This window comes from Spinacia oleracea, chromosome 6, assembly GCF_020520425.1.
Source record: "Spinacia oleracea cultivar Varoflay chromosome 6, BTI_SOV_V1, whole genome shotgun sequence".
NCBI classification, from domain to species: Eukaryota; Viridiplantae; Streptophyta; class Magnoliopsida; order Caryophyllales; family Amaranthaceae; genus Spinacia; species Spinacia oleracea.
Window position 1 is genome coordinate 10795984 of NC_079492.1, and position 12108 is coordinate 10808091.

The 12108-nt window shown below is 32.4% G+C and overlaps 1 protein-coding gene across 1 annotated transcript in view; it reads left to right on the top strand.

The window, feature by feature from the left end:
- The window catches only part of LOC110797095 (cysteine-rich receptor-like protein kinase 6), a 29861-nt gene that overhangs the window by 10508 nt on the left and 7245 nt on the right, over positions 1 to 12108 (top strand). The window contains exons 3-8 of the mRNA XM_056830740.1: positions 2366 to 2511; positions 4879 to 5007; positions 5095 to 5225; positions 6187 to 6397; positions 6485 to 6722; positions 8466 to 8616. Coding sequence (XP_056686718.1) covers positions 2366 to 2511; positions 4879 to 5007; positions 5095 to 5225; positions 6187 to 6397; positions 6485 to 6722; positions 8466 to 8616 — 1006 coding nt within the window. The remainder of the gene's footprint in view (positions 1 to 2365; positions 2512 to 4878; positions 5008 to 5094; positions 5226 to 6186; positions 6398 to 6484; positions 6723 to 8465; positions 8617 to 12108) is intronic.

Genomic DNA, 12108 nt, shown 5'->3' on the forward strand with positions numbered 1-12108 from the left:
TTGAGTTTTACAACTCGATAAACTTTCACTACCTTAAGAGTCCGGTGAGTTTCTAGCCATGTCTTCATATTATTATCGGAATTTTTGTTAGAAAAAATATGGTGTATATATTTTTGATCTAATTGGTGTTCATTTATAGAGAATCAAGCTACTAAAAACTTAGATTTACATATTACTAGATTGATGCCCGTGCGATGCACGGGTTATTTTAATACTTAATTTGTTTTCGTTGTTGTATTTGACATTATTGTGTTATATAAAAAAATACATATAGTAAAACCTGGCCAAAGTATTGTTATATATGTATTTTTGTCAATGATTGTTTATTTTCATCATAAGGATATGTATGATTGGTTATTTAAAATTTTGGTGATTGTTTACATTCAATTTATAACATACATTATTATTCTTTATCTAGATTATATTTTAACTATCTTTTTACCCATAAAAACAATTTATGAGATTCCAAGCTTAAATAAAATTGCTATTTAATTACCTAGTTTCTGCAATTGTGCGCAAACGAAAAATTGCTTAGGCTACATGAAAAACTTAAATACATTATGTGATCAATCGTCAAATTATAGAGCACGTAATCTCTTCTAGATTTTGTACTCCATAGCTGTTCATAATCGACCCCGTCGCGTATGCCAAAATAATCGGTCGATATTTAATTTTTGGTCATTTACCTTCATCATATTCATACTAAAACCAAATATCGCAAATGTATTAGTTTTGTTAATCCATGAAATTCTTGCTTTTCGAAAAAGCAATTGTTGAAATGGAAAGATTACACATGGTAAACCTAATGTTTAACGGAATGAAACCATTATATATACCTGCACATAATTTATTCATTAAGAAGAAACAAACAAACGGTTAGTGGAAAAAAATTAACTTGTTAAAAAAATCATGAAATATACCTTGATTATTTTAAAGTGTACTTTGTATACATTAATACCCTACACGATACAAGCAAATTGTTAAATATTAAAGAATGAAAAAAAAATATTCTAATACAACTTATTACTTGTGCTAACTGCTAAGTACTAACCAAAGAAGCCAAAACTATAAAACATAACTCAAAATAATAAGAACAAATAAACCACACAAAAAGAATATACAATCAACGTATTTAAGGAGGACAGGGGATTTCAACTTTCAAGGGTATAAAACTATAAATACATGAGGGATGGGGGATTGGGATTGGGATTGGGATGTGGGGTTGTTAATTAGATAGATTTCTAAGGGTATAAGTACATCTGGGATGTGGGATTGGGATGTGGGGTTGTTAGTTAGATAGATTTCAAGGGTATAAAAGTATGTGTAACCTACGAATACAAGTCTTTATCTCTTTCCTTTTTTTTTTTTTTTTTGTTTTGGTAGGCAAGAATTTATCTTTTTTTTTTTAGTGAAGCAAGTCATCGTAATAATCACAACTAGACCTGTCAAAAATCGACCCGACCCGAAAACCGACCCGAACCCGACCCGAAAATACTGGGTCCTGAACAAGATTTTGTGACCCGTAACCCGATTTTATCCGAACCTGAGCAACCCGAAAAGTAATGGGTCAAAACCCGACCGAACCCGTTTTGGACCCGACCGATTAAAAATCATTGTATTTATTGTAATAAATGAGATTATGCGAAAATTTAAGCATAATAAGCACGTTGTTTTTACTATTGTTGTGTGTAATATGATTTTAATTTGAATTATACACCATTTTATGGTTGAATTTGACATTGAGTAGGAAAATTTGTTAACATGTGTCCATATTTTGTATATTTATCACCTAAATTAATAAAAATATAATGTGCGTTTTAAAATCTCTCAACCCGTTGGGTCGACCCGAACCCGAAAGTTCTGGGTCTTGAACAAGCATTTGTAAACCCGAACCCGAAAGTGACCGATCCAATTCAACCCGAACCCGAAAATAATTTTTTACAACCCGACCAGACCGACCCGTTTGACAGGTCTAATCACAACTATGTAAAAACGAAAATTAGTTTAAAATAATTATCTTATGTCAAGATATTTTATTTTTAATTTTATTTTAAAGTTTAATGTGAATCACAATTTCACAACTATCGGATACTTTAAGTTTTAAACATAAATTTCAATACTTATCCGGAAATATTTTACTTTTATTATTTAGAAATAGCATTATCATTTATTAATTTTGTGAGATGAAAATCCTACGTGGATGCTCTCATTGCTCTCCAAAAAACTCCCATTTATATATATATATATATATATATATATATATATATATATATATATTAGATTATTTCGATAGTAATTAATCTGGTCGTCAGTCATCTATATTGGTTTCTTACTTATTTTGAACTTTTTCTCACTGGTTTTTCAGTATCCTGTCTAAACCTATACAATTAACACAATCGTCATCCTCGTCATCGCCATTGCCATCACCGCCATCGGCAACACCGATACCAATTCCATCACCAACATTTAATATGCCAAAGAATAATTCCGCAGAACAACGTCCAACAAAGAGTAAGTTCCAAATTTCACCTATAAATTATTTTTCCCCCATTTTTATGTGAGACTGTCCTCACCATCAACTGGTGGTGAGACCAGTTCACACTTGCTAATTTAGGTATGTTACTTCTATATTTTAGACATGTTACTTTTTTTTTTTTAATTTTAGAGGAGGTACTTTTTTTAGTTTAGGTATGTTACTTTTATGGTTTATACATGTTACTTTTTTTTATACGGAGTAGTTTTAGGGGAGATACCTTATTAGTTTAGGTATGTTACTTCTATAGTTTAGACATGTTACTTTTGTTTTATATAATTTTAGAGGAAGTACTTTTTTTAGTTTAGGTATGTTACTTCTATAGTTTAGACATGTTACTTTTTTTTATACGAAGTAGTTTTACCTTCTTAGTTTAGGTATGCTACTTCTATAGTTTAGACATGTTACTTTTTTTTTAATAATTTTAGAGGAGGTATTTTTTTTAGTTTAGGTATGTTACTTCTATAGTTTAGACATGTTGCTTTTTTTTTATATATAATTTTAGATGAGGTACTTTTTTAGTTTAGGTATGTTATTTCTATAGTTTAGACATGTTACTTTTTTTTTATACGGAATAGTTTTAGGGGAGGTACATTTTTAGTTTAGGTATGTTACTTTTATAGTTTAGACATGTTATTTTTTTTATATATAATTTTAGAGGAGGTACTTTTTTAGTTTAGGTATGTTACTTCTATAGTTTAGATCTGTTACTTTTTTTTATATAGTTTTAGGGGAGGTACGCTATTGGTTTCGTGCTCGTCACACCATCAAGTTGATGGTGTTACTGGTCTCACAGGAGACGCGCTGTTTGTCCCCACACCTTCTCTCATTTAATTGAAAAAACGAAAATGATAAAGGTCGCAATATGCGATCTTTAAGCCGTGTCACAATGATAACATGACATTGCTATGCGTCATGATTTAAATTGGAAACTAAAATACTTCCTCCGTTTCGGAAATATTGCACCATTTATTTTTTACACTATTCACATTATAACTTTGGCGATTTTTTGTGATTCATACATAAGGAAATTTTAGTCATGTGGGATCATGTTAGATTCATATCGATATATATTTTATAAATATTATTTTTTTATAATTTTTACTAGCACACGATTTGATATATTAAAAGTCAAAGTAATGGTTAGAGGAGCAAAAGTCAACCATGGTGCGATATTTCCGGAGCAGAGGAAATATTTAACTTATATAACCTATTACAAATGTTTCAAGAAAAGGTAGGAAAATCTTAATATTCTAATTTAATTCCTTTTTTATATCGACTACGTTATTTACATTTTTTCATAGTAAAAATATTGAATTGACAGTAAAAATATTTTGATGACGCATAGCCTACGTAGCGCCTATATGTACCAATTAAACTTCGACATGTAAGATTGCGACAAATAAATATTGTCGCAATTTGCGACCTATATCATCATGCTTAAAAAAATACCTCACTAACTCCTATCACACTACAAAAATTTGTATTTTTAATGACAACCTAATAACAACGAGTTAAAAAATCGGCCACATAAGCCTTTTGCGACGGGGCTAACAACCAAACAAAGATGGGAACAACCGTCGCAAATGTCTTTTACGATGGGTAACGGCGTGATTTTCTATTAACAACGCCCCCTCTTTATGAAGGGTTCACGACAGGAAATTCGTCGTTAATCAACGATTATTAGCCTTTAGCGACGAAATTTTCCGTCATTAATATTAATGTTACAATTTCTTGTAGTGTCACACCTACTTTTTCATTGAAATAATAATTGATAACCAAACAATCACTTATCACCTAAACTTTTGTGAGAGGTTAAGTGTAACGAGTAATTTGAGACGGATGGTGTACTTTTTATTTTTACTACACTACAATCATTTGTATCTTTAACGACAACCTAATTATGACGGGTCAAAAATCCCGTCGCAAAAGCCTTTTTTGTGGCGGGGCTAACAACCTAACAAAGACAGGAATAACCTAATAACGACAGGAATAAACTAATAACGACAGTATTTTCTATTAACGACGGCCCCCTTTTATGACGGGTCCCTAACAGAAAATCCCGTCGTTAATCAACAATTATTGGCCTTTTACGACGGGATTTACCGTCGTTAATAGTACAATTTTTTGTAGTGCTATTTTATGGGTTTTTTTTTGTATCTGTGTAGAATACTACGTACTATATAAGCTCTTAATTTATTAGAACGTAAGTGTAATTGTGTCCCATATTTGAAGATAAAGCAAAAACGTTCTAGTTTATAACCTAGTTGAGCTAATCCTCTTAGGACTGATTGGTTTTACATAATTACATCAATGATAATTAGTGTGTCACGTCGAACATGCAGGTGAATCTAAAAGGACGCATACTATTCTCTTAGTTGGGTTACCAATAACATTTGCAATAACAATTTTGTTATTGTATGGAGTTTGGACATGTATACGCAAGAGGAAGGTTATCAAAACATCAACTTGTTGTAAGTTATAAGACAGCATTTGAACTTGAAGATGCTTAACTTTTAATTACTTTGAGAATTGAGACTGATATTTTTCTACTTATTTAGCGGAAGGGTATGAGATTCAAAAATCTTTATTGAACTCCTTGCAATTTGACTTAAATACAATTCGATTAGCAACAAATAACTTTGCCGCAGAAAACAAACTCGGAGAAGGTGGATTTGGTGAAGTTTACAAGGTAATTTATACTATGTACTTCCTTCGTCCTTGAATATATACTTGCAACAGTTTGACTTTTGCATTATTCTTACATTAACTTTGAGATAAAAGTCTTACTAATATATAAATATGAAATGTCATTAATATGTACTTCCTCCGTTTCTGAAAGTTCTTTACGCTTAGGAATATGTGTCCAAAATATGAAAACTTTGACCGTAAATTCTCACTATTATATACATCAAAACTTTACATGTAATATCTTGTTAGATTGGTCTCATTATGTATTTTTAGAATATCAACTTTTTATATTTTTTTCACATAGGAAATTGGATATAATAGTAGTTAAATATTGCATTGGAGTCCGTGCAAATAGTAACTGTAAAGAACTTTCTGAAACGGAGGTAGTAAATGTTTATGTTGTGTGATATGTTAATAATATGTAATTGAATATAATTACGGGTCAAAATAGTGTCTTTATATGTGTGTCAGTCAAAGTGTTAAAAGTATTTAGGATCATAGGGAGTATAGGATTAAGCTCTATAATTGATTTTTTATCTTTATCTTTTCACACTCAATTTCATGAATAAAATACTACCTCCATTTTAAAATTATCTTTACACTTTCCGTTTAGTCTGTTTCACAATATTCTTTACATTGTGATTTATTTTATTTTTCGAAATAAAAATTTATTACTTTACCAACAACATTTACAACTTTCAACTCACTTTCTCTTATTTTATACATTTTTTTCCTACACCAGCTGGCCCACATTTTTATACACTTTTCTTAACTTTTATTTTAATATTTGTACAAATAGTAACCGTAAAGATCATTTTGAAACGTAGGTAATACATATTAATGTTGTGGAGTTTGACGTTTTATTCTCTACTGCGTTAGGAGTATATTAGACTACAAATAAATTAATTTTCTCTTTGCATTCAATTTAATTTCCTTACCGGTGTATTGGAGTTCTTTATTAGGGAAAATTACAGAATGGTCAGGAAATTGCTGTAAAAAGACTATCCAAAAACTCGGGACAAGGAGCAGCAGAGTTTAAAACTGAAGTTGTTTTAGTTGCAAAACTTAGACACAAAAACTTGGTCAAGCTCTTGGGATTCTGTGTGGCGTTAGAAGAAAAGATACTTGTTTATGAATTTCTTCCTAATTCAAGTTTGGACAGATTTATATTTGGTAATGACCAATTAAGTATGTATATTGAAAAATATTCTATATTTGTGCTTTAATGCCTCATTAATTGTGTACATGGCCATGATGCAGATAAAATAAAGCAAACAAGTTTAGATTGGGAAACAAGATTCAACATTATTGCTGCTATTGCGAGAGGCCTTTTATATCTTCACGAAGATTCCCCATATAAGATCATTCATCGAGATCTTAAATCAAGTAACATATTATTAGACGAAGAAATGAACCCCAAGATATCAGATTTTGGCCTCGCAAAACTTTTTGGTGTTGATCAAACTCAAGGTGACACGAAAAGAATCGTCGGAACTTAGTAAGATCTCAAAACTATAACTACGATTATGATTTTTTTTATACTTACTGAATTAATTTTCACATTTTTGGAAATCTTTGCACTACAAAATTATGCATTGTTATAGATGAATTTTGAGACGAATACTATAAGAATCTCAAATTTGAGACGAATTAGTAAAATTTCGTCTCTAAGGCATTGTATATGGAGTTTCAAAAATTCCGTTTCAAATTTGTAATGGATTTGCCAAAGTTCCGTCTCAATTTTTTTTTTCGGAAATGATAAAGGTCGCAACATGCGACCTTTAAGCCGTGTCACAGTGGTGACATGGCACGCCTACGTGTCATAAATATATTTGGAAACTAAAATATTTAGATTATATAACCTATTATTCACGTTACAAAAAAGGTAGGAAAATCTTAATATCCCACTTTACAAATTGAGTAATGTAATTTTTTATTTCAGAAAAATAATTCTAATTTGTATAGGAAATTAGAAAAAAAAAATACTTTTAATTATTTATATGATATAGGAAATTAAAATAAAAATACCTTTACTAATTTGTACTTAGAAAAAAAAATACAGGTATTGCTAAATGCAGGATTTATTTATTAATACAAAATTGGAAATGACCAAAATACAAAAAAAAAAAAAAAAAAGGTAAATGTTTCCCACCAGAAATGACGCTTAGTAAAAAAAAATACGGAGTATTTTTTTGACAAGGAGTTCCGTTGTGACCTATGAAGGAAGAATATGTTAATGGCAGATGATATAAATTATCTCTTCGTATTGATCCCTTGGATTTGAGACTTTATTATTTCGGAATCATAAAAAATAATTACAAATTTAAAACTCAATGCTTTTAAAATTGTCATTGTCATGTAGAGTTACAATCTTCATCTTCTCTGTCATGTCATGCTTTTGAAATTGTCATTGTCATGCTTCAGTCGACGAGTGAAATTCTTCGTATTCACTTGAAATCGCTTAGTTCGAAATTATAAGAATCGATGAAGGATAATCGCTCCTGGTTGTGTTAATGTTTCATTTACCAGATTGCTTGTTACCAAAATTTATTAGATTTAGAAATAGCTTATGTTTCAATTCAATGTAGGTGTGTAGCAGGGGATATGATATGGAGTAATAGGTTTAGGATGCAAAGGGTAATTATGACATTTTTAGTTTTGCACAATATTTTCTGCATTTAAAAATTAGGATTATAAAAAATTAGTGCACTTTTAAATTAAATTGATGTATTTTTTAATTACACAAAAAATATATTATTAGATTATAAATTTTATTTTTGTAATTTATAAGATAAAAGGAAATATATATTTACTATAAATATAATAAATATTTATTTACTTTTTTGTATCGACTACCTTATTTATATACTTTCATAGTAAAAATATTGAATTGATAGTAAAAAAAATTAACGACATGTAGCCTATGTGGCGCCTATATGTACCAATGAAACGCTGACATGTAAGACTGCGACAACATTTTGTTGTCGCAACTTGCGACCTATATCATCGTCCTTTTTTTTAAACGCCATCTATAGAGACGCCCTAATTCCATCTCAAATCTGTCTCTAATCATCATTTTGAGACGGATTTGGACTATTTAGAGACAAAATTCCCCGCCTCTATAAAATGATTATTTTGTAGTGCTGTTTTATAAAAAGTTCCATATACATATCAAGATTTCTTATTGTAAAATGTGGAATGAACTTTCTAACCAAACCCTGTTTCTTATTGTAAAATGCAGTGGTTATATGGCTCCGGAATATGCAATGGCTGGTCATTACTCAGTAAAATCTGATGTTTATAGTTTTGGAGTGTTAGTCCTTGAGATCGTGAGTGGTCAGAGAAGTAGATGTTTAGGACCATTGCAGCTTGAAGAGGCAATGCTACATCGTGTAAGTGTTTGTAGTTGACCACATATATATAATGATGAATTATGATTCAAATATGAACCCACTTATTTTAAGTATGTGTATGTATTTGTGTTGTTGAACTAACAGGCATGGAGGTTGTGGATGTTAGGTTATGATACATATGACAATACATAAATCATGCGGAAACAACCATTAAGCCAGGAATACATATTATTTACACATAATCATATAGCATAATTTAGATGCATACTCTTTGTTGCGTGCCTTCCCTAGCTGCGCCCGAACCGAACAAGAACAAGTCTTTAGGACTCCAAGTGTCGTCCCTCCGTAGACAGTCCACAGCACGTCCGGATCCGCCTTAAGATTGACCAACTAGAATCGCCCTTAAGGTACTAGAATTTTCGGCACTCTTAGGTAAGAAATATGGCTGAATTTTTCTCTCAAAACTCACTTTGAATACTTGAATTAATCTCTTAAAATATGTGACCCTAGGCACGTATTTATAGAGTTATGGAAAGGGAATTGGAATCCTAGTAGGATACGAATTAATTAAACTTAGAATCCTATAAGAACTCTAATTAATTAATTTATCCTTTTAGGAATAGGAATTTAATCATATACTAATTCTAATAGTTTTAGGAATCGTGCATGAACACAAACTCACACACACACACACGGCAGCCACGAGGGCCGCCCATGCGTGCGTGCGAGCAGCAGCCCAGGCAGCGAGGCCCATGGCCTTAGGCGCGCGCTGGGCCTGCCTTGCGGTGGGCCTGGGCGCTGCCTTGGCTGGGCGCGCGTTTGGCTTGCTGGGCGATGGCCCGACTTCGTGCTGGGCCTTCGTCCGGCAGGCCTCGTCCGATGCTAATTCGTACGATACGCTTCCGATTAAATTCCCGGTTCCGGAATTCATTTCCGATACGAACAATATTTAATATTTCCGATTCCGGAATCAATTTCCGTTTCGAACAAATATTTAATATTTCCGTTTCCGGAATTATTTTCCGATTCCGATAATATTTCCGATTCTGACAATATTTCCGTTTCCGGCAATATTTCCGATTCTGACAATATTTCCATTTCCGATAATATTTTCCGATACGTACCATGTTTCCGTTTCCGGCAATATCTACGACTTGGATAATATTTATATTTCCGATACGATCCATATTTCCGTTTCCGGCAATATCATCGTTTCCGGAGTATTCATTTCTTGCCTGTGACGATCTCAGCTCCCACTGAAACCAAGATCCGTCGATTCCGAATATCCATAGATGGAGTATCTAATGCCATTAAATACTTGATCCGTTTACGTACTATTTGTGTGACCCTACGGGTTCAGTCAAGAGTAAGCTGTGGATTAATATCATTAATTCCACTTGAACTGAAGCGGCCTCTAGCTAGGCATTCAGCTCACTTGATCTCACTGAATTATTAACTTGTTAATTAATACTGAACCGCATTTATTAGACTTAACATAGAATGCATACTTGGACCAATGGCATTATTTCCTTCAGTCTCCCACTTGTCCTTAGGGACAAGTGTGCATTTCCTAATTCCTTTGTCGCTCGATGCTTGCTCTTGAACATAAGGTAAGAGTTGTCATCCTTATTATGTCCAGAGGTGTTCCTCGGTTTCAGAGTTCAACTGATCAAATAAACAGATAATCATAGCCTATGATTCATCCGAGCACGGCCATGCATTTCACAGTTTCTAGCTCTCCGAGTGGCCTTGTACAACTTTTAAGCATCTCATCCCGATTTATGGGAGGACAATCCCTATCTTGCGATCTTGAGATTAGACTTCGTTTGATAGGTGATTACCTGAGCGTTGCCTTTATAGCCTCCTTTTACGGTGCGACGGTTGGTCAACGTCAAAGCAACCAGTTCTCAAACAAGTAATCTCAAATCACTCAGGTATTGAGGATTTAGTGTCTAATAATTTTAATGAAATTTACTTATGACAGATTTTCATCTCTTACAGTAAAGTTTCATAGGTCTTGTCCGATACTAGTCTTCCCAAAGTAAGTATCTATGCAAATGATTATGACATTGCCATGTCCACATAGTTCAAGAAACAGAACTACTAGTCATCTTGCATTCTAATCGTCTAACGTTTTCTATGCGTCCAATTTTATAGAAAACTCCGACTAGGGACCATTTTCAACCTTTGACATTCAAGTTCACTTGATAGACATTTCTTAGTCACAGGACTGGTCCTGACAGTCTATCTTGAATATATCGTCAAATTGAAGGGACTCATCATTTAATACTAAACCAAGATTAAATGGAATATGAAAATACATTTCATATATGATAAATGTTCAACCCCAATGTTTTATAACCATGGGCCTCAAACCCATCTTCTAAAACAATTCATGGAATTCAAAGCTATGCTTGATTTCCAGTGTTACAACGTGAGTGTTGTTTCTCACTTGTTGCATAGGTTTAGTTATCATGCTTTGCCAATCTTAATATCCTTTTCATCGAATGTTCTTCGAGATATGATGATAAGATCTTTTCGAGTTTGTTTATTATGTGATCTAGTCTTTTTTACTTCGATGGTGGTTTTACTCATTTTGCAATGAAGAACCATCAAGTTAGCAGACGTTTTTCTTGCTTCAAGAGTGGTTCTACGCATTTTTCAATGAAGAACCATCAAGCCAGCAGATAGGTGATCTACCCAAGTTCAGTGAAGAACTTTAAACAACCCTGTTTTATTGCTTCTTAGGCAATAATTACTTTTACTTCAACTGTATAGGTTGCTAGTGATGCTTTGTTTGGATTTACCTATCCAGGCAGTTCATAGATATGTGGAAGATTCTCCAACTATATCTTAGAACATAGAAATTATTATTTTAATTTCCCACGCAACAACTCATGGTCTCCAACCCATGTTGCCATTTTCAAAACACGATGCTCTATAGCTCGTCCTTATCAATGGTTAACTCCAAAGGGTCTTGCTTGATCCTTTGCCAGTGTTTATGCGTGTAGCATCAATATTTAGCATATCTTTATTTCCTTGAATCAAGAACTATTCCTATGTACCTTTTCAAGTACCATAAGTATTCTTGATCTCAATCTAGTTGATCTTTACTTAGATCAATAGAGATTGGTATATGTTCGTCATGGCTAAAGTCATACGATACGTTTTTGGCGATCCTCATATTATATCATACATGATAAATTCTTTTGCAGAATAATTCCCAATTGAATTCTATTCATGTAACTTTAGCTTATCTAGTTTCAGTAGATACTAAATTCAGCTAAATTCTTTGACATATAATATAGGTTAAGAATCTCATTTAGACTCTTTGATGTTTAACTTAGTAAATGCTTATACATAGTTCAAACATCCTTTACTTAGATTTATTCACATGGGTCGAATATCTCCAATGGAGACTTTCGTGTTTGATTTAGTAAATGCCATTACTTAATCCAAAACAATATCATAAGATCTTTGTAAATAGATCTTAATACCCAGTATGTACTAAGTTTCGCCATGGTCCATCAT